The 23,836-nt window shown below is 43.6% G+C and overlaps 1 protein-coding gene and 1 long non-coding RNA gene across 31 annotated transcripts in view; one reads left to right on the top strand and one right to left on the bottom strand.

The window, feature by feature from the left end:
* Positions 1-22,380, top strand: LOC110364227 (uncharacterized). The gene is made up of 5 exons (XR_010473356.1): positions 1-6,405; positions 10,319-15,323; positions 15,639-15,845; positions 16,669-16,770; positions 22,231-22,380. It is a non-coding gene; the product is annotated as an uncharacterized LOC110364227 (long non-coding RNA).
* EBF3 (EBF transcription factor 3) overlaps positions 22,159-23,836 on the bottom strand; it is a 124,787-nt gene continuing 123,109 nt past the window's right edge. For all 30 annotated transcript variants that reach the window (XR_010473349.1, XR_010473350.1, XR_010473351.1 and 27 more), the window contains one exon: positions 22,159-22,387. Coding sequence is in view for 18 of the 30 variants with exons in the window: in XM_065066704.1 (XP_064922776.1) it covers positions 22,356-22,387 (32 nt within the window). In the remaining 12 variants the exon portion in view is untranslated. The remainder of the gene's footprint in view (positions 22,388-23,836) is intronic.

The raw sequence follows: 23,836 nt of genomic DNA, 5'->3' as shown, positions 1-23,836 counted from the left end.
TCAATTCTTCTTTCAAACTGCAGATTTTTTTACCTGTATGGGACCTGACTGTGCAATCTTTCCCTGCACAGATAACGTGCTCAGGACCGGCACTGCTCCCGTTTCCTCTCCCTCCTTCGACGAGCTGGATTACTCCTGGTTTCATTTTCTATTGCGAAGGCTGTGATTTAGTCAAACCAGGGGGATGCTGTGTTTGGATGCTTCTAAAGCAGTATGGTTTGAACTGATATTTAGCTGGTTGAAGCTGAAGTGCTTCTCCCCTTGATAGTGACGCTGATTTATTTCTGTTTCCTTCTGAATCAGTCTAGGGAAAGTAGCGCACAAGTTGTACACTGGACGCATTGCCTTTCAAATACCAAAATACCCAAATAGAGGTCTATATAACATATGTAAAGGTGTTACTGAAGGGCAAGTACTAGACAAAACTGTGGCACTTCTGCACAGCAAGTGCTTTTTTCCCCGCACAGCGCAGGGAATTGACTGAATCTGTCACAGATGTGTGTAAGATGTGTACAGCCTTATGAAGCAACTTCTGCAAGTATTTAGCAGTAAGACATATTGACTGTATCCTGAAGTCCTTAGTCAGACGAAACCTGCCCAGAGGTCAATGCGAATCTCGATTGATCGATTTATTCAGCAACAGCTCGCTGTTTCTGTGTGTTTCTGAGGCACGTACCTTTGGACGGAACACAAAATAAAAACTGAAATCAGGTTAGGACATGGGAAGACACAGAGAATGTTTGTCCACGTGAAGGGTGTCTTAGGGAAGGAATTGTTAGTTTTTGGGGGCGGTGGATTGCGGGGGGAGGTTTGGAGCAGAATGAGGCGGCAGCGGTCGCCGAGCCCCCGGCTGCGTGACAGAGCTGCTGTACAATAGCAGGGCCCTTCCCTCAAATCACAGCTTGTGAAAACTGACATTTCCATTCAAATTACTCCAATAGCCAACTGTTCCCCGGCGCGGCTTCTTCTGTAAGTGACACGGTGACAGCGATCCAGGAATTTAACTTGCTGTTGTCTGGTTCCAAGTGGAATTAGGAAGTTTGTGACATGCATTAGGAGGATGGCTCCTGGTCGCAGCCGCTGCTTTGTGTGTCTGTGCGATTAATCACAGGTCGAGCGCGGAGCCCGGGAAGTTGTGTCAGCTCAGGAGAGCTGTCCCCGCTCTGAACAGCCTCCTACTGGCTCCTCTCCTCCTCGTTTCCCACCCTCTGAGCAAACAACCACCGCTCCACTGAAGTTCTCCTGGCACCTCCTGGTTCCCTGAGCCTTTTTTAAGTCTCACTCTTTAATTATGATGGGCAGATCATCTGTTCTTGATACATGCGCACCTGATGGTCACATTGCTGGGCTCCCTCCTCTCCTCAGGGATGCCTCTTGGATACCTTTTTTCCCCCACAACTTGTTTTTCATTGCAAGTTACCTTTTGAATTTCTCTCTGATCTTTTAAGCCTCTTCTGTTCATACAATAAGCCAGCAGATATTGTGATTCGAGGTGTTTGCCGTACACAGACTGAAATTACATGGAATTTTTGGCCGACTTTTTTTCTGTGTTACGTGATGAACCAGTGAACTCCTTCGGTTTGCGGTACTCTGCAGCGGAATTCCAGCGTTTGGTGCCCAAGCCAAAGCACTGGAGAGTGAATCCCGTGCCTTAGAGGCTCCTGGACAATCACCGATCTGCTGCCACCGCTCATTGAGGTGGCACAACTCGTGGTGGGTCCTTTGTTTGCCGTGGTGGCACCTTTCAGAAGAGGCTCCCAGGACCCACCTAGAATCTATTCTGTGATTCTGTCAGGCTGGTGCGGCCCCACAGAGCTGGTATGTCCCATTGGGACACAGAATCACAGAACAGTTTGGGTCAAAGGGACCTTCAAGGCTCAGTCCAAGCCATGCCACCAGCAGGGACATCTTCACCCAGCTCAGGCTGCTGGTTGGGGTCAGGCTATGGGGCTCCTTGTTCCACCCCGTTCCTCTGCAAAGAAGCCAGATGAGGACATGGATCCTACTTGAAGCTCAATGTGCTCCTTGTGAACCAAAACCAGCAATCACCCCCAGCCCCAGACACAGATCTGAACCTCTTCAAACTTGGAAACATCCCCATCTGGATCTCAACCCGGCCTATAATCATCTTCCCTCAAAACTCATTTTTGTAACTTGATAACCAGCAAATGCGTCAATCTGTTATTAAGAAAAATGTCGTTATAGAGTCATGTTTATCTACACTTCTTTGAGAAAAACTAGGCCTCATTCTTGCTGTCAGTCAGAAGAATAAGTAATGTCAAGTTTTTATAGTGAATTCATTACCTTGTTGGACAGGGAGTGACTCTAACCATATTTTGCAGAAAAGCTTTCAGAAGAAGAAAAGATACGGTGTGCGCTAAGTGAGCGTGAGTCACAGTCTGCACTGCCTGACAACAGAGTCAATAAAGCAAATACATCGACTGGCTGTTGATTCGACACCATGCGCCACCCATGAATGAAAACATGCTGTTAAATTAAGATTATTCCATCATTTTCAAATTAAATCCTTGTAGAAATATTGCATCTCAAATGCTCTGCAAAATGTTGTGTAACCAATATGATCAGAGGTCAGTTATTAGGGATATATATGTTGTCCTGGAGTATCAAACTACTGAAAGCTTACACTTTGATCTTCCGAGTACTTGGAAGTTTATTCTGGCTCCTATTGAATCTCTAGGTACGGATCATGTCTGCAAAGATGTAAAAGCCCATGGAAGCTTCCTCAGTCGTCAGAGACGTCGCGTTGCGTGTGCTGCTGTCAGTTGGTCATGGTCGAAGCTTTCAATAAATATGACTTTATGGTTTTTCACCTGCAAAGAAATGCAGCCTCACGTACAGACTGCCATCGCGTTTATGTTCATTTTTGAAGACACATCCATCTATCGAGAGAAGGTCTGACCGAGACTCTGGAAAGTGCAGCTAAAGCAAAGGTGGAGGGTTAGATGTGTCCTGAAACAAAACTTGGTAAAATGTTGCTGTTCTAGCCTTAAGGAAGGAAAGTGCAGTGTTACCCTCCTGGGGCAGCGCTTCTGAGCAAGGCAGAATGCTTCTGGAGGTGAAAAAGGTACAATCTTCATTTATTCTTTACCCTTGTCTGGAATCGCCAAATAATTTATCTGTTTGTTTCAAACCAGCTCCATGATGCCATGGCTGCTGAGCTGGCTCTGCGACTTGATAGCTGGCTTAGTGTGTCGAGCAAAAACATCCTTCTGATACTAAATATTTCTTCAGAATCACAGAATTGACTGGGTTGGAAAAGACCTCAGAGATCATCAAGTCCAACCCTTGGTCCAGCTCCAGTCTATTTGATACGATACTCCAACTCCATTATTTGATACGATACATTTCTTCTTATAGAACGGTCATATCAATACAAGCCGCCCTAAAACCAGGAAACAACATGGGAAAATGATCTGGTTGCTCAGTTCCCCGCGGTTGGACCTGCTTTGGATATCCTAACGAAGGCCACGAGCACTCTTCTTGGTGTGAGAGTGGTTGAGATTCTGTGTCCCCATGAGAGATGCGCCATCCTTGGAAAGGGGGAACCCCCATCCACTGGAAATACCAGATACTGGGTGATGCACCCACCTCGCACCAGCACGACCCCGCAGGGACCTCCTGCCTTCCCAGGGCGCTTTTGCACAGAGCTGAAATGCTAAAAACCAGAAGAACCTCCCCAAACCAACCCATTAATGAAGTGTGTGCTGGAGGCTGTCAAAGAAAGAGTGAAAAATGACCGGCGCACAGAAAAGGAATTTAAAAAGTCATGGGTGATGCAGTGTTTGCAATCACTGTTATAGAGCCGGTTTAGGCTTTTGATGAGAAATAAATAAAACCCAACCAGTTTGGTGAATATTAAACTACTTTCTGAAGTTTCAGAAAACATCACTTGCCCTGTTGTGAGAAGTAACGGCTTTAAATCTCTCGTGGTCTGGCCGGAGAGGACGGGTCTGGGGCTGAAGGAGATACGCTGTAAAAATCGTGGCTTTCCTTAAATCACAGCAAAAGTAACAAAAAAGTGCTTAGATTCGATGGCGAATAGAGGATTAACTGCACAATGCTGCTGGTATTTGAATTCTGCAATTCACTCTGTCTCTGTTGGTCATGCCAGCAATAAAAATAATGTTTGGCTGCTAAGTGTGCTAAAAAAAGGGCTTTATAGTGCCCAGAATCTGTTTGTCAGCAGGTGGGGAGAAAGAGGAAAGCTCATCTTATTTTATTTTCAAGGGTGGAAATTTAACGCTGGGAACCCAATTCATAGTTTATTTCTTATCAAAAGTCTTATCTCCCTAATTCTGGATAAAAAAAATATATATATATATTTATAAATATACAGCACATCCAGCCTTGCAGGGCGGGCTATTTATAGAAAATCTCTGCCTTTTGTCAGATTGTTGGCTCTAACGATGTTGTTCCAGAATAAACCCTGTTGTTTGCAGCAGGAGAGGAAGAGTCCTGGGCAGAGCTCGCAGAAAGGGCCGGGGCAGCAAAACCCGCCACAATCTAATCAGCATCTCTGGTCGTCAGGGAGAGAAGACGTTGCATAAAGCAGACGCATCCAGGAAATAATGCCCGTCCAGTGCGGCCAGATGGAGTGGGTATATCCTGACAAAGCATTTGTTTTCATCAGTGTTCAATTAACATTATTTCTGGACTGCAAGCACAGTCCAGAAGTAGTACGGGAATTAATCACATTGCTGGTAGAAATATACATGAAGGTAATTGTGCGCTAGTTAAGAATGGCAGTTATAAGAAATAAATCTTGACGTTTCTGTAGGATTATTTTGCCTATGTACAAACCAGAAAATATTAGTTCAAACTATTTAAAATGATGTTTTTAAAATTCCAGCTCTTTTTTGCACAAAAAAATCACCCCGAACAGCTCCAGCTCTTCCTGTAGGTTTATATGAATACAGTAACTGAAGAAAAACTCCACCAGAAACTTTTATGTGTAATATAACACATACACCATCTAATCAAAAGTTTATGATAGCGGAAATCTCAGATGAACAGAGGATGTTTTTTTCTGGTTTATATTTTGAAATAACCCCATTTATGTGCGAGTTTGTGGGTACATGAATCCCATATTAAGTGAGCAGGGCTCTTCACTCGGGTCAAATTGTGTGTGTGCTTAAGTATTGCCTGAGACGGCGACCCAGCTTAGCAGCAGGGTTTATTTTATTAGTCTCCATCCTTCTGTGAGTTTGTTTGTCCAGATGCAACATGTGCCGCAGGTTCAAGTTTTGGAGTCTTGGTGTTCACGTCGAGGGTGGAAAGCACCTGAAAACCAATAGAAGTTGGACGTGTTGGGGCAGGGATGGGTCTGACGCTTATAGCGGAGAGTCTGGAATTGCCAGAGCTGGGGAGTTTGCAATTTATTTTTAAAATGAGAGACGTGGCGTTTGCCCAGCAAAATGTTACAGTGTGTGGTTTGGAGTTGTTTTAGCGGTGCATCTTTTATTTCAGTAATTACCGAGTGGTTCTGTCGGATCTTTCCCCCGTACTTGCAGCTTGATTTCTGCATGCGTTGAGGTGAGGATGTTTAATGCACACAAAACGCTTCTCAGAAGCGGGCGCTGGGTTCCACACGTCAGTGGGTCCGACGGTGCGTGTCCTTCTGCACGTGTCACCATCCCAGCGCTGCCGCTGATCCGCAGCCGGTGCAGCGTCTGGCCTGGCAAACCAAAGTCCCATTTTCTGCAGGGACACCGTCCCACGGCTGGTGACACACGGCACACGAGCGTCTGTCTGTCTCCGGGCTGGGGTGGCGCACACGTATACGGTGACACTGCGATAAGAGAGAATCAAATCTAAGCTGCGTGCGGTCAATAAATCTCAAAACAGCTGAGTATTTCTAGAAATGTGGCTTTGGAAAAGTGCCTGTGACCCAGCAAGAAAAAGCTTTAGCGGTGCCTAAAAATTCCTGGAAGGTTTTTGTTTCTTTTTCCTGCTGCGTCTCCTCCATCCTTGGTGGCTGCTCCAGATCGGCCGTCAGCGCGGTCACCCGGGGGACACCCAGATGCCACCGCACCCAGCTGCCCGGTGCTTGTCACCCCATCAGAGCTGCTGCACGCAAACACAATTCATGGTCAACCCACTGGGGTATTTGCCAAGCGCCCAAAGCTCCCCCAGCGTTGGTGCCAGTGGGTGCTGGAACCTTCTGATGGAGACTGACCTGGGTACCTGGGGACTGAGAGCAAGGGAAATGGAAACATTGAAATATATTTAAAGAAGAATTCTATTCAATTAAATAAAAATATGTTTCCTTTTTGGTTTTGCAGTACCTCTAAGCAGAAGAGCTAAAGACCAGTTGTGAAGGTGCTTCCACGTGGGAGTAGCTACACACTAGAGCCATCCTTGGGAGTGCGCTGTGAAAAGCCATGGGTAAGTCTTGGCAAGCTTGGACTAAATATTCCATTTCTTTATTACTATATTGTTCATTCCTAATGAATAACTATTTCAAATAATACTTTGCATTTACTAAATGTTGTTAAAAATCAAACACGCATTAATTCACACCTAGTCCAAGTACAGGCACTGTAGAGATGCAAGTTAGAAGACTAGAGCTGTGTTTTCATTTTCAGGCCACTAATAACGCTCACGGCCCCATTACCACCATTGCTCTATGCCTCCCGATTTGCTCAAGAGAAATACCTTAACATTTGAATCGTCACACCAAGTATTAAGAGGGTTTGTTGTTTTGTCCTTCAGCTCCAAGCACAAAGTAGGTGCAAGCGATGCGTCTTTAAAGCCAACGCATCTCTCCAGCCCTTACAAAACGGGAAATAAATAAATAAACAAGGAAAAAAAAGAACCCAAGGGCTGGTAATTTAGTACTAGAAAGTTAATTCAGGAGACCTCTAACCTTCAAACCGCCACGTGACTATTGATTTTCAATATTGCGCGGGCCCGCGCCACCCTAAGCGTGTAGTTCAGCAGATTCCAAACAGTTTTTTCCTTATCAGTTCGGTCCCCGAGTACTTGTGCATTAAGACAACAAATACCGGCGGCTCCCGGGCTGTCCCACGGTGGCCCTGCGGACGTGCTGGGCTTCTAATGAACTTGGGCTGTTGGCGAACACGCCGTGTCGGGGGCTCCTCCACATCCCCGGGGGGACGCGCTGAGCAGGGACAGCCAAAAACCCCCTCCCTTCACACCAAAGCATCTATTAATATCTTTAAATATATTGAGTATGACCTATAATTCTGTATTATTATTATATATTAGAATATATATTGTGTGATATATTATTAAAAATATTAACATTTAATTATACTCCCCGCCTCAACTTGGGGATGGAAAGGCTTCTAAACCCACTTTTTTTCCCCCAAAAAAACAAAGCAAATGAAGGTGGAAATAGCGGTGATGCTCCAAGATGCGCTGATTACACGGCAATACCAGGACAGGCTCGTTTAAACACCTTCCTCCCTTCATCATCACCAATTAGTTAAGTCAGCCCGGCCACGCGCGCAGCATCCCGGCTCGGATGAAGATGTGTTTTAACCCCCACACCTAAAAAAGACTTCAGCCTTCCCTCCTCCCCCGGCTTTATTGATTATTGAAAATGTTACATCCCGGGGAGGAAAATGTCATTGCTTTAAATACCAGCATTAGCAGTTGGTAAAAGTTCTTTTTCGCCGAGACACGTGCGATGAAGAAAAATTAAACTATGGGAAAGACGGAGAAATATATGGGATTTAAAAGGAAGAATATATAAATTGAGTGTTAATTTGTCCAAGGAGGAGCTTTGCTCCCTTAGGCGGCTTAAAAGCGCCCACGTCTCGTACTGGACTTTTTACCGGAACGGTGAAATATATAATGAAATTCAACAAGGAAAGTGGAAAAACAGCCAAATTGGTGCAGCAAAGTGGTTAATAGGATCATTAGCCTCCTCGCTGTATTTTTGTGGACATTGTGTGCCTGTGCCGGAGCCCTCGCGAGCAGATTGCAGGAACAGGCTGACAGTTCCCCGCTAACTCAGCAGCGCTGGGTGCAAACTGCCATCTTCCTGTGGATTTACAGCTGCCACTTCTGCTACTTCAATTAGTTCTATAGCACACAGATGTTGCTTAAATGTTGCTGCTAATGATACTGCAATAAGCCGAAGATTCATGCCATATTTTGAGGCACGTAAATTTCTCAAGTGGCACAATTAAAGTGGAAATATTAGGTGGGGAGAACTTGGCAGTCTCTCCAACTTGGAAAGCGCACCCGCTATGCAATAATGGGTCAAAAATTCATTCAAGTTTTACTGCTGTTCGGAGTTTTAAAAGACTTTTCACAGTTGAATGCAAAGTAGTAAAAAGCAGAGTATTAGGAAATGAGAATGCTGTTATTCAGACATGACTTTTAATTTCAAATTGGAATCACATGCTTACCTTCGCCGCCGGGGCCGCGTGTCGCCGAGATGCAAAAGGAATAAATGAAAAGTTGTCATTAATAAGGATTTAATTGCGGCGGCTGCGCGAGGTTCAGCATGGCGGCTGTGTTAGCGGGGAAAGAGAAATAAAAAATAAAAATGGTTCTCCAAATCACACGCAGAGACAGCATCAATCATTTCCCCCGCCAGATGTAGCCTCCAAACTGCAGCCTGACAACACATCTCCTGTTTGTGCAGCCACCAAGCAATTATTCTTTCCATTATATCTCCCAATGACAGATCTCCAAACCCAGGGCTGTAAAAATTAGAGTTTGGGCTTACACAGTTGTGTCAGGTCTTAACAAAGGGGAAAAAAAAAAACTAAATATAAGAAAACTTATCATGGCTGCGGCGTTTATGGGCTTGTCAAAGTACATGTACATAATTTTCATCAAAATGTCCTTTACCTCATTTCCAATCCTTCAGGATTAGATTTATCAGCAGCTCATTCGGGAGAGCTGTGCGCGGCTGTTCACCTGCAGCGGGATGCGAGCGGGGCGGCCGCGCTGGGCAACGCGTCAGGTTTGCTGCGTCCCAAACCTTTGTGTTGTTTCAAACGCTGTTTTTAACGAACTGAGAAATTTGAGCCGTGATTCTTAAAAATGGCTTTACAGCTCCGTCTCGTTCGGTACACACGTCACTGCGCCTTTTGGTGGGGAAGAGCTACCAATGGCAGCACTAAATGGGGAGACAATCCCAAAGAAAGGCAGCGGGGAATCCAAAGATTATTTCAGTTTAATGTTTAATTTATTTATACCAGGGAAATATTAGCAGGCAAGCGCTGATTTTGAAACGTCCAGTATATGCAGTGTTTAAAGGATGAAGTTAAACGTTAGGAGAAGCAATCAATAGCAAACTAAGGGCGAGCAGCAGCGCCTTGTATCTAAATTACTGATTTTCTACCAGGGCACCTGAACGTTTCCATTTCTCTACGCGGCTCCATCCCGCTCCTGGTTTGGATTATTTAACAGCAAATCTTAGAGATGTCAGTTTTGCCCTGTTCCGAGGCAACAAGTTCCAGCTGACCTCAGGACAATGAATCTTGCCGGAGCGCGGTGTGTGTTTTATCCCGGCGCCAAACAGCCCCCGTGGCATCGAGAGAGAAACGTCACCCCTGACACGGCCCCAGACCCCACGGACGCAGAGAACTTCTCCTTCTTCCTTCTCCCCTCTTTGCTTTGCTTTATTTTTGAGCTTTTCTTTTATTTTTCCTGTATTTTTGAGCTCTATTTTTCACCTGGCGTTGTCCAGGCCAATACGCGCTATGAGGGCATGTTATGTTTCAATAATAGGTTGGTTGTTCCCCAGCTGGTCTGTCCGCTACAGAAAAATTGTCTATTTCCAAACAACTGTTTTCCATTGAACCTTATTAGCTGAATAATGACTATTTCTGCGAATGGCCTTGATGCCAAGCATCAAATGGGTTTGGTTGCTGGTTGCAGCTACTTGGTTGACACTTGTAACTCGAGGTGTTGGGCTCAGGTTGACATGAGATACTCAGTTTACGCCAAAGTCCATGGCTTTTCACAATAACGTAAAAAAATACCGTAATCCCACAAATTAATCTTTCTTTGCCATATATCAGGATGTGGGAAAGAGTCTTCTACTGGATATGGAAAAGGTTGGTACGGAAAATCTTTTGGGCAAGAGATGACCAGTTCACCCCAACTCAACGCAAACCTAAAATGGGAATGAAAAAAAGCAAACAAAACTTTTAATGTCTAGTTGTAGGAAGAATGCTCCAGAGGTCTCTGGTTTGTATTCGTGAAAGTGGAATCAACATGCAACGATGATTTTATGGGATTTTCAAAATGAAAATGCCCTTTCTTTATTATAATTTATTGTTTCTGTGGTTCATCAAAGCTTTTTGTTTTCCAGCATAGGAGTGATCACCTGTGATTTATGCACCAAAGGAGTCAGTAGGTCCAAAATGGAGTAGAAAAAAGCAGCTTTGGTCCGAGTTATCACGTCCCAACTCTTTGTATAAGTCGACACAGCAACAGCAGAGCTGTAAGGTAACGAACCACAATGTTACCATGGGATTATGCACTTATTTACTCAATGATGTTATTTTTTGGGGAAAAAAAACATCAGATCCAATTGGTGTGGTTACCTCAGCAACCACCGAAGTGTCTGGTGCTTGTGCTCCCTGGCAGAGAGGTCGGGTTGTCCCTGGTGTAAACCCCTGCACTCGGCCATGAGGGACCCGCTCCCTGGTGTAAACCCCTGCACCTTACCATGAGGGACCTGCTCCCTGGTGTAAACCCCTGCACCTTACCATGAGGGACCCACTCCCTGGTGTAAACCCCTGCACCCGGCCATGAGGGACCCGCTCCCTGGTGTAAACCCCTGCACCCAGCCATGAGGGACCTACTCCCTGGTGTAAACCCCTGGCAGCACTGGGAGGGCTGCTCAGTAAAGTGGAACTCGAGCTTCCTCATTTTCGATGTTGTCGGGGCGATGTAGAAAAGGCGTTTAGTGGCATGTTCAGAGATTTCGTCCCTCTGTCCCACTCTGACTTTGGCAGTTTGTTTCTCATTTCAAATACCCTCTGCAATCTATTACGATATTTAGGCCAGTCTTATTTCCCCCCCCTCTCTCCAGCCTATGTCCTCTTTCTATTTAGGAATTAATTATGATGCTATCTCGTATAACTCATTAGTATCAATTAATTCTTTCCCTTTCATGATTTTATGTAGCTAAATTAGATTGCCTCTTAGGAACTTAATAATCAGTATTGGACTCATTTAGACATATCTTTTTTGCCTTCTCCACCCAGTTTTACTTGGACACAAGGATACGGTGGCTGGAAATGTCCCGTCCCCTCCGGTGGGACAGGGCTGGTGTGATGCCACCACTGTGCCCTATCCCCACCATCCGCCAGGCTTGGCCTGCCCTCACCCCTAATTCTGAATCTTAGCAGTCTTTTTTATTTATTCATTTTGGGGGCACATAATGTGTTATCCCTGCTTTATGAGAATGGATAGAAAATGTCCTACTTCCATCAGTTGGCCAAACCATCATGAATTATCTTCCCCTTGAACTCGCCGCAGGGACAGAGAGAAACATCGAGGGAGACGTAGGTTTCCCTCATTCATCTTGGTGGGGTGTTCACTTTGAAATCGCAGCGTTGCTGGCATCCCTATGTCCGTATTTAACTGCTTCACTGCTTACTGGCACATCAAATCTATTCAGGGAAAAAAAAGCAGTAATATGATTGAATATATCTGGCAGGACCTGGTATTCCCACTCATTTTGAATCTGATCCAGCAGCAGCAAAGGCAATTAAATAACAAGTTTTCTCCGGCAAAATGAGTTGCAAAATGCCCCCAGCTGCATGATGTAGGAAATACACCTTGATTTTACTAATTGCCACGGCTGCACCTCGCCATGGCGGCGGCTGAGGCGGCTTCGCATGACCCACTTCATGTATTTCAAATCAGCAAAGCGGGGCCGGGTTATCCCCGACCGCAGCGTTTAATCCAGGCTGAGCTGCGCGGTGGGGCCGTGGGCAGGGGGTGCTGAGCGGTGAGCGGATCCGCCGTGTTTGAAGCATCAAACGTCGCTGGCATCCCTTCGGCAACGCGATGCTCCTGAGCAGCCCGGGCCGTGCCGGGACTCACACCAAAGCCGGGCTGCTGTAGGGGCGCACGAGCCTTAGCGAGGCAGAGAAATGCAGCCTAAAAAGCAGAATTGCAGCCAATATGCGCTCCAGTCCAGCACAGCACCACCACCAAAACGTTGGGAAGTTCTTTAAAGGTGGAACCAAGAGCAAAAAGAAGCAGCAACATTAAATAAGTTACTGTGGGTTGCAGCACATGGATAGTAAAGGGTAATATTGGATCTTCTTTGCGTCACCCAGAGCTGGGAAAATATTACCCAAAGTGGTGTCCCCGTCTGTGTTGCATTGAACTGCCAAGTTGTTGCTCTTGCTTGGGCAGCTCTGGTGAACTGGCCTGAGATCCATCACCTTCTGCACCGACCGGTGGCAGATGAGGCCGTTCCAAGGGTCCCTCCATCCCTATCGCACGTTTTGGGTGAGAAAACTGTCCTCTGGCTCTTTTCCTATGGGATATTTCCATCACATTTTGGGGCAGCTCCTGGAGAGCTTGGACAACGTTGGCCAACCTTGCGTTTTCCTAGAGAAACTTTGGGGGACCCCCGGTTGGAAACAGCAGGATTGATCCCAAATTTTCTTGATTCTATATTCGCTGCCAGATCCAACAGCGGAGCCAGCGACAGGGAGAGGACGCCTCTGCGGGGAAAGCAAAGCCTTTTAATGAGCAGCGCAAGGAGTCTAATCGCTAAATCCCAATTAAAGCAGATATAAAAGGAAGGGCGCGTTGCTGGGAAAGGAGAAGTCAAAAGGCTGAGGCTTGTGGGATGACTTGATTTCAGATGTGCAGGAGCTGCCGGCCCGGACCCCGCTCCAGGGAACAGCAAGGGAGAGGAGGGAAGGAAAAAGGAAAGAACCCAAAACTTTTCTAGGAGGGAAAAATATAAACCTACAAGTCCATTTCCCTCAAAATTTAAAGAAAATTCAATCCCAAACCCATTCAGGATGGCTTTCAAATATGATTTCCACTAAAAATGAGGGAAAACATGCTGTCCGATCTACCCTTTTCTGTTTTTTTCCAGAACATCTGCTTATTCTGCTAAGGAGAGATTATTCTTATTATCAACAAATTCTAACTATTGTAGTTGAAATCTAGGGATCTTACTGAATATGCACTTCCTTTAGCTGGGAGCTACCCCGTATTATTTCATCTATTTACATTCGTGTATGCAATTATATTTCATAATCTGATTGTGTGTTTTATACCTTTACATGGATGAAAATGCTGAATGTTGCGTTTCTTTTTTATTATGTGGGTTGTCAAGTTCTTTTTGGGTAGAAATAAGAGTTCAGTAACACTGCGGTGAGAACGGCATTAATTTCATCAGCTAAACAGACCCACCAAAATACTGCTGGATGTAAAAGGAGCATGTTTCTTTACACATGTTCTGCACATGAAGTTAATAAAATACATTAATGAAGTTAATACGCAAAGGAGATATTATTATCCATTGTTAAAAAAAAAGGGAATAGATTGTTTCTGATCATCATGCCCTTCAAGGTACTAAAACCAGGAGTATCCCAGAACTATCTGATATTTTCTCCGGGCTCACTAGCACTGAGGTCTTCCCGGTGGGGGCGTGTTATAGACTCGCAACTCATAAATATTCAATTTTCCTATTAAAAATATGGGGCAAAATAGCCATTATGGTCTGACAATGAACATACTTTCTCTTTTGATCCTGATGTCACAAGAATGTTAAGAGAAATTTGGCAGTTTTTGAAATACGACCTGGAGGATGTCCAGCTGTGACTGCTGAAATGTTTGGGTTTGCATCCATACCTGCTCCTTCTGCTGTTGCTTGTATTTGGATTTACTGTAAGAGTGCAAAGTATGGGCAGCTCACACAAATTATTTATGTTGGCTTCAGTTAAGAACAGAAAATTTCAGCTTAGAAACAAAAGAAAAGTCTTTGCTTTCCTGTCTCTGACTCAAACTGTTGCGTCTGTGTTGCATTGAACTGCCAAGTTGTTGCTCTTGCTTGGGCAGCTCTGGTGAACTGGCCTGAGATCCATCACCTTCTGCATCGGCCGGTGGCAGATGAGGCCGTTCCAATGGTCCCCCCGTCCCCATCGCACGGTTTGGGTGAGAAAACTGTCCTGTGGCTCTTCTCCTATGGGATATTTCCATCACATTTTGGGGCAGCTCCTGGAGAGCTCGAGCAGATGATGATTTGATGATTTGCTTCTGTCAGATGCTTGCCAGGCTAATTAAAAAAAAATGAAGTTTAAAATGGTTTATTGCAGATTTCTTCATTTACATCAGTAATGTAAATGTGTAGCTGATTGCTCTGCTATATATATTTATTACTTTGAGCTATTCCGATTTCTTGGTCATGGCATTTTGCAGCTCTGGAAAGCAGAGCGTTTTGCCCATCTTTAGGTGTGATGCCATAAAGAGGGACGTTCAGGACACCATTTCTCTCAGAAGTGCTGCTCTCGCTGTGACTTTTCCATGCTCAGGACAGGTCCCTCCTCAGGGCTGAGCTGCTGATGGGTCTTGACAAGTCCCCAAGTGGGGACATGCAGCCCTGGACTAAGGTGGGAAGGAGGGTTTGGCTTAGACCTCTGTAAAACAACAGTCTTGAGCATCATTTCAGCAGGTTTGAGCCCATAAATACTGGTTTAGAACTGAAAACTAAAAGTCCTATGAGTACTTTTTCCATTAAAAACAACGTTCATTTGTTTTTATGTTTTGTTAAATATTAGGACTTTCTGAAAGGCTCCTGAGAGACCTCTTAAGGGTCTCCCAGCTGTGTTGACCACGCATGGCACGCACCAGAAAGCACCAATACAGCGCGAAAAGAGGGTAGAGCTCTTGTCTGCCGCACTCCCTCTCCATCCACCTGCAATCTGGCTCCTTTCCCTTGTAGAAGAGAATAGTGGTGCTTGCTTATACTAACAGATGTCAGTGCTGGGTTTGCTGACCCACTGCGATGGCTTTGACTTCTCACTCAACGGAAACATAAACCCAACAGGAACCGTCCTGTGAAGCGGCACCCAGGTGCCAACCTTTGGGCAGCTCAGCCTGGTTTGGGGTGCAACACGGGAAAAGCACCAAAACGAGTACCCAGTCCTCAAGTCATGCAGACGTGGCACTGTGGACCAAAAATGAAGGAGAACTGAATGAGAGACGCGGATGTTGATCAGTGGTTGAAGCTTCTGTCCTTGCAAGAAAACCCAAACCCTTTTTATCTGACAAACTTCTCTTACTAAAATATTTCATGAAACTTTTGTCAGTCAATTTAACTTCTAAGAAGATCAATGGTAAGTTTATTTTTTTTCTGTTTTCCTCCCTCCTCATTCAATGAAAAGACATTCTGTTGCTTCTGCAAGCCCTTAGCACTGATACTCCCGTGATGAGTTGTGTTATGGGTTGGTGTGGTAACCAACAGTGATGCTGTGGGGAGAAGGAGCTGCTGGGGCCTCCTTGCAGACAGCGCCCAACGTTCGACCCACCGCGCTTCCCCCACCCCATCCCCATTTCTGATGTCAAACAAACATTGTGCTCTAGCACCAGTTCTCTTGATAACTCAGTTCTACCCTTTTCTGCAAACTTTCTTTCTTTCCTATTCCCCTCAGGCCACTTCACCAAGAATTTTTGTATCGTGCTGCTTGTCTTCAAGATCTTCGTCAGGGAAGGACACAGGTTTTACTACAGCTGTTCCACTACCAAGTTCCTCGTCCTCAGCAGGAGCAGGACATTGGTGTGTGGACCTTCCAGGTTTTGTTTCAGCGTTGGTGGCCCTTCAGCTTCCTTAAAACTTGGAAAGAAAGGTGGTAACCAAGGTATTCTTTATTTTACAAAGCACCTACAATTTCCGTTCCACCAGTTTCCAGGCAGGAGGGGGAACCCTGAGCAGGTTCAGAGCTGCTCTGCCCGTGTCCCCACGGCCTTGTTCCAACATTTACCCAAAGACGTACCCAATTAGCGTTCCCATTTCAGGCCGTGCTACGTGCTGGGCACGTTCTGAAAACTTTTCTTCCAAATTAATTTATGGTGAATATTTTCTTCACGCAGATAATTTGTTTGTCTAAAGAAGTGCCTAAGCTTATAAAGTCACTTTGTTTTGGGCCCCCCCTGCTCCCCTGCCCACCCCTTTCTGCCTCCAGCCTGCTGGGTGAGTCGGCTCAGGTGAGTTGTGTGGAGATGATGGTGGATGGTTCCCACCCATGGATGTGGTTTGGTCCCCACCCAGGCCTTGGCTCGTTTGGCCAGGTTGTGTCTTAAGGGATGAAGTAAATGCAGTAATCAGGGGGAAATCTTGGATTTTAGAGCCGCTTTGGACATTGCAGCGTCTGTTGGATTCATGACGTGCTCCGAGATGAGACACGTTCACAAACCAGGAAGGCGAAGAAGCACGTGGGATGAATTTCCACTCTGCGACATGGCTCCTCCTTCCTTTAGCTTTTATTTTCCTTTCTTTAGCTACACTTGACCTGCCCAAATGGAATCACAGAATCATTTTGGTTGGGAGAGACCATTAAGATCAGATGGTTATTAGAGGTTGTTTATTTGTTATTATAATTTCTGCTCGTTATGGTTTCAAAGTACTTCTGTGCCTGTGAAGCAAAGTCCACAGCAATTGCTTCTCTTTCTTTCTCTTTTAAGGGGGTGGCCACAGCAGAACCAATACACAGGACCCCCCCGTGCAAACTTCTGTGGTGATCCAGCACCTCCCACCCCACGGAGCAGCTTCCCACTAATTTCCAGGTAATTTCTGTATAATTTCCAAGTCATTTCCTTGTACCCCCACTTGGTCTGTTCTGGGGGTAGTTGGTGCCTTTTGTTACAAAGTCATGTCTCAAAGAGTTTACTTTATCTGAAGGTAAAAGCAAAAAAAGTCACGTAACAACTGAAACCCTCTAGGAATGTTGTGGACACCAAAAATGTACCAGTTTGTGACCAATTAGCTGCACCATTTTTTTGCACAATGTCCTTTCAGTAATATTACAAAGTCAACAAAGATGAAACACAGCAGTTTCAGTACAACTGTTACTTTATTTTAATGTGTAAGGAATTAAAAAAAGATAATTACTGTATCACCTGTATCTCTGGCATCGTATTTTATCTGGCCAAGCTGCCCTTGCAATGGCAACAGCTGAATTGGGGAACCAGACCAGGACTCGGATCCTCCGTTAGTTACTTTTGATCTGAACGCTGAGAAATGATATTTGATTTCTTGTGTGTAACAATGAAGTTTGGCACTATATAGGAGAAAAAGAGGTAACTTGGGTTTAATTATTTGATTCGTACAATTTACAGTTGTAGTGTGGTTAATTTCATTTAAAGCTGTAGTAGTTTATAAAGTGTCTGGGTAGAGGCAATGGTCACTTTTTAAACGGCACACGCCAACTTTTTAAGACTTTTTATTACTTGTGGGGCGTTAGGAACATTCCTCCTTCATGTGCTTTGTGGAGTTTGCGTGCACTGTGAGTCCAGCCTGGGCGCTTTCTCTTCCTTTTCCTGTAAAATCAGGGCGGTACGTTGTACAATGACAAGTCACCAAAAAAGAAAATCAATTTGTAATCTGATTTGAGGGTTTTGATTTCCTCTGATGAGTTTAAATTTCATTAAAAGCCACGTTATTCGAACATAAAAGAACTCCTTGAAGGGTAAAACGGGGAATTGTCTCAAAGAGTATAAAGAATCCAAACTCTTTTGTGCTGTTTATTCACGGCATTAATTGTGGGGTCCGGCGCGCGGTGTCGGGTTGGCAGATGCGCCGTTATCAGCCCCACGATCTGCACGGGGAGGGGGCAGAAAAAGCACAAGGGCTCACATTCAAAAATCGTTCTTGGGCGTATTGACACTTCAGTTATCAACAGCCCTTATTATCTGCTTAGCGGCTGATCGCAGCTTGCCGCTGACATAATAAGCTACAAATCACTGATGGGCCCTTTCTGCATTCTCCTAATTGTGTGTATGCTCTAGCAAAAAATTATCGCCGGGCCTCTTGTCTTGATGAGAAATTGACATTTTCTGGCGGAGCCGGGCGAGCGCCGTGCGGGGAGATAAGACTTATAGTTGTTTTAAAGGAGTGCAGCCATTCTTTCCGAGGCCTCTTTATTGCTCTAGTTGACCCACTTGATGAGTATGGATTTCATGAGGTCTTTTTCAGCATCTGAACTATAAAAGGTTCAGAATGACACCACCCCTTATAGACAAAAGATAACCTTGCCCTTTGAATATATTGATTCTTTATTAACTAGGCTGTTTAATGCAATGAAATGAGGCATTAGATTGAAGCCTATTTCAAGTGCTTTGAATAATCTTTAAAAGCTTGAAAGACTTTAAAAACCTGCTTTGCAATAATTGGCATATACTTTTAGAGACTCTGTTCCTTCGTTTTGATTAAGGGATTTTTATCATCTTCCTATGTCTAAACTCGCTACAGGCTGGCACAACATATTTTCTCGTTGGGGCTATCACGGAGTTACAGATAGGGACGTGTTGTAGGTGGTGGATCGCTCTAGGACTTGTCATTCCTAGCACAAAATGTATTTTCTTTTGTATTTTCTTTGCATTGAAAGTCAGACGAACCGTTTAGATGCTCATTATTCAAACCTTTGAAACGAAACCTAAAAGGAGAAGCGCCAGTAGGCATCGTGCAGACTTTCATCCCTATAAACCATCTTATTTTTTAGCGGGACGCATCTGATTATGCCGCTGTTTAAACACGATACACAGATGATACATATGCAAAGTGGAACAATTGTCAGCGCATAAGAATAATAATAATCCAAAGTGCTCTGTATTTTTAACATCTATTTTCATCAAACATAAAAACTATGTAAATACTGGAGAAGAAAGGGAACATAGTTAAATAGCCTGTTTTTCCTTCTTTGTAAATTGTGAGTGCAATGAGCTGCATCGCACTGCATGGCTTAATTAATGAAGCGCAGGGTGATGAGGGGGAGAGCCGGGCCCACGGTGGCACTGGGAGCTATAGACATACACACAAGTACATACATTTGGTGGTACCTGGGAGCTCCGAGTTCCAGAGGATGAAATAGTTGTGGTCAGTATTATAATTAGCAAAAGCATTCGCTTCCTTATCGGCATTTACACGACGAGCACGTCGACCTTCGGTGCCAAAGCGCCGCACGGAAAATTTGGGTTGTGCCGCGTTTAAAATAACTTTTCCTGTTTACAGACTTTTACAATATGACTTTAAAATAGAAGAAAGAAATACTCTACGGTTACATTCGCTTTACAGAAGGGGTTTCGGTTGAATACTTCACCAAGGAGTGACAAGCTTGTCCCTCCTCATCATCCTCAGCACCGAAAGCCCCGCTCCACGGTTTGGGCTTTTTCTTAAGCGAGACATAAATTCCGATATTTAGAAATGAAACCCCCAGTGTTGCCATTTTTTTCTTTTGCATTTAGTCACTTTTTTTTTTTAATAATCAAACCAGATAAAATTACTAAAAAATGAAATTCACAGACAAGAAATACTTTAATTAAATATTGTGTAAAATGAACATTTTTTTATACAGTTAAATATATGAAAAAATGTACAGATAAAACAATCTTATTGTAGGGTCTTTAACAGTAAAATCTACCATTTAGTGAAGCTTTTTCTGTCTGGAGACAATGAAGCGATGGGTGCATTGACTAAGTAATCTAAAACACAAACAGGTTGCATTTATGAGGAAACTTGCAAACTTTCTTAACATGTACACGTGACCTTTTCTGGAGAATAAAACCTTATTCAGGCAAAACAGGACGGAGGTGACTCAGTTCCAAAGTGACTTCTCAGGCTTTTCCACTTAGCCAAGCCCCAGTCGTTGGCTCTCAATGGCAAAGGCAAGGCGTGCAGCATCTTTCGCTGTGATCCGCTCCGGCGCTCTTTGAAACCCTTGGCTAAAATGTGCATTTTTTTGCCCAGAAAGAAATATAAAATTAAAAAAAAAAAAAAAAGTAAAAATAAAATAAATCCCTCCTTTTTGGTTAAAAAGTTGAATTCTGCTGCAGTTTGCAACGCGCTTCGCAGAGCTGAGGTTGCAAAGTAGTTAGTGCAAAGGAAAATAATTAATAGTAATAAAGGAAAAGAAACTCACGTTTCTCTGGCTGGATTTGGCACCAACAGCCGCGACACACGGCGGAGGCCGTTCCAGTTTAAATGTACAGTCACCTACGGGGCCGATACAAAAATCCCATAGAAAAAGAAATAAACCTAAATAAACCAACCCCAAACATTGGAAAATGATGGATGATCGTGATTTCACGTGCAACCTTTCTCTCCTTGCACCAGTGCAGGGTTGGGGGATGCAGAGTGCAGCAGAACATCCACACAGAAAGGAGCGATTTCATTCTACCCCAGGTTTGTGCTTTTCTGTTAGTTTGTTTTTACACCAGAAATCATCCAAATGAAGTCGTGACTATTCACAATCGCGGTGCAAGCCTGTGGTAAAACAGCACAAAGCTTCTTCGGAGAAGTTCACTTTTAAGGCATCAGAGAAGTTAATGTGGCAAACGTTTGAATTAAAACATCAGAAGTGAATTTATTTGAAGCTTTAGGCCTCTGAATTTTGGCAGTAAACACGTTCAGCTCTGTGGCAAAGTCGTGGGTGGCAGCTGGCAATGACTTTTTACAATCTTTAAAATTAAAATAAAATAAGAAAAAATTAAAAAAATAAAAAAAAAAAGAAAATTAAAAAGAAATGCAACCACAAAAGAGATTTGTCTGTCTTGTGGCTGTATCACATGCACATATTCTACTAGTATTCATTACAGCCATGTGGCACAATTTTGATTTGACTATACAACAAACAACTTTCTTTTTTCAAAATTATTTGTTCTGATAACTTAAGAATAATATAAAAATAAACAATGGATTTGAATTTTCCTCAAAAATAATAAAAAAGGAAAAAAAAAAAAAGGATGGGAAGTCTAAATAATAGCAACTTTATGAAGTACAAATGAAATGTACGGACGCTCATTTATTTTAAAGGAAAAGATGAAGGCAGCGGTTCTTGGCTTAATGCTTCTCTCAGCATCACAACACCAGGCCAGAACAAACCCAATACCAGGCCAGAACAAAACCCAATACGTACAGGAAATAAAACAACAAGATGAAAAGCAATATACAAAATCTCAAAGATAAATACAATATTTATAGTCGATATGTTACAAAATAAATTCCCTTAGTGACTGCAAGTGTTTATGTGAAAGAAAGTGTTGCAATGAATAAGACTATTTTATTCCTTATAGGCTCCATAAGGAATAAAATTTGCTTTTCTAAATATTTAAGTGGATCTGAAAAAAATTCAAGACAAGTGTATAAATATTTAGCTACAACTTTGGCAAAATCACAAAAGTCTACAATTTTATAACCACATACAAAACACATTAGGGAAGAAGGATCTAGAAGTCAAAAGGACAATTTTCTGGTACAAGAAACATAGACTTCACAGTAGCCTAAGAATGCAATAGTATACAGTGCTAGCAAAAGTTGAAAAAATGTTGCAGCTCACACTTGCTCAACAGGAAGCTCTAGCAGTGGAAGTATATCTTGTTTAACCAACAGACAGTAGCAATTTTCTCTCTTTCTCTGTCAGTGTGCTTGTTGAAGGCAAGAGAATTCAATATCAAAGTTACCATTTCTAACTACAATAAGTTACAAAGTTCCATTTCATTAAGATGAAGTTAAGCAATGATCAACCCTCCCGCGCCCGCCCCCACCCGCTTTTTGCTTTTCTAATCATATATTCATCCTTTTTTTTATTCTTTTTTTTTTTGTATTTTTGTGTTTTTTCCAGTTGGATGGCTCGGAACCTCCTTGGCCCCCTTTGTTCCACCACAAAAAAATATTTCACATTATAGAGATACACAACCATTGTGAATCTAGTTATGAGTACAGAAAAATGTTCGGAGGCATTTTTCATCAGTGTTTCATGATAATCAAAATGGTGCATCCACAAAGTTTCTCCCAACACATAGCAAGTACTAGACATAGCCAAGACGTAATCAGAAACTTTATACAAAATAGGCGTCGCTTTCTCCTTATTCTTCAGGACTGAGAAATGTGAAAATATGAGAAAAATTCAGTCAATAAAATGGAATTGTTCATGAAGAAGTAGGTTGTTTGCATGTAGATTCTTAATAGTTTAAATAAAATCTTTAAACAAAGTCTTTTTTTTTTCTTTTTTTTTTCCTTTTTTTTTGTAGCATTTCGGTTTGTTGCTGATTCTGTGTGGAGATACTGTTTCCATCAGCATGTCTTAATATACTAAACTTGTCCCCTAAGCCCGTCCTCTGAAGCTTGGTCGTACGGTAGGTAAACAAAAGTGACTTTACATTGGCGGGACTACAAGCCCAGACATCGCTGAAAGGGAAAGAAACAGAAAACAAAAGAGAAGAAGAAGATCAGGTGTTATTAGCACGTTCGTGTAAGGCACGTCGGGTTCAACGCAACCGCGATGCTGGGGACGGGGGATGCAGCGCCGGGACCTCGGGCCGAGGGACCGCGGACATGGACTTTTCCCCACCCAGTGCTCTGTGGGGCTTCACATCTGAGGGGGTTTTTGTACCCGGAGCATCCCAAATCCCAGCTAAGAGTGAACTGGGGACCAGGTTCTGGGAGTTGAGGAACACCATGGTTGCTCCTGGTCATGTCTCACATCCCTCGGGGACATCCCTGCAGTGGGAACCCACCAACCACCGCATCCAACCACCGCATCCAACCATTGCATCCAACCGTTGCATCCAGCCACCGCATCCAACCACCGCGTCCAACCGTTGCGTCCAACCACCACATGCAACCACAACGTCCAACCACCGCATCATGCCCAGACCTGGCACCTGTCTAGAAAACCTAATTTCCCACCATTTTACTGGACAACAGCGGGGCTGAACAAGCTGAGGACTAAGACCAAAGTGAGGTAGCCTACCCCCATTCTCAACTCTGGAGACCAAGTGCCATAAAAAGGCACAAGATCAATATCCTTGACTAGTATCTCCTTATTTTTTTAACAGATAAAGCATGAGGTACCAACATCTACTGTTTTTTTTCCTAGTTAACTCTTTGGTAGAAACATAATTTAGACAGTCTTTAATTTTAGTGTTGTTTAATTTTTGCCGTGATGATATTTCTCATTAATTTATGTACAACAGATATTAATAAATTTGTTCGTGTAGTGATGTGAACTTCAATTTCTCAGTTCATTAATTTCAACAATATTAATTTATTTCAGATTCGCTGTTACGGCTTTACGGTTTGGAAGAGCTGGGTACGTACACATGCCATAGGTAACGTCACCTCCTGCAGCAGCCGGGGCTGCGCCACCAGAATTTGCTCCAACTCTGGTCCACAGGCAGCTGTGCCAGCTGTTGCAAAGGACTAGTTCTCAGTAAAACACCTCTCAAGTGATGCTCTTGACATAGGTTAAAGTTTTCCACCTCTTCTACCTTTATGCCCCAATTAAATGTACCAAAAGTGTCAAAATTGGAAGATATTTTTCGTGATTAATAACACTTCATGTTTAAACCTAAGCAGTGACTGAATTACAAAAGTCAACTGGAGAATAGCGCGTACATTGGAAGAGACCTTTTCTACCCAAAATATTTAGTTTCCGTATCATGTTTCCACTAAATCTGCGAGTTTTTGGTCCTTGGGATGCCTGGCACCGCGTAAGCATCTCAGAGAGGTTTGGGTACATGGGGGGCATCTGAACTCATTTTGGGCTGGTTTTATACAACCATCAGTTGCCCAGGACATCAAGATCACCACAGGTCAACCGAAAATATAGGGTCTTTCCATCATACTTTAATGAAT

The sequence above is a fragment of the Columba livia genome, chromosome 6, assembly GCF_036013475.1.
Source record: "Columba livia isolate bColLiv1 breed racing homer chromosome 6, bColLiv1.pat.W.v2, whole genome shotgun sequence".
Taxonomy (NCBI): Eukaryota; Metazoa; Chordata; class Aves; order Columbiformes; family Columbidae; genus Columba; species Columba livia.
The sequence above is the reverse complement of the archived record's forward strand: the minus strand, read 5'-3'. Positions and strand labels throughout refer to the sequence as shown.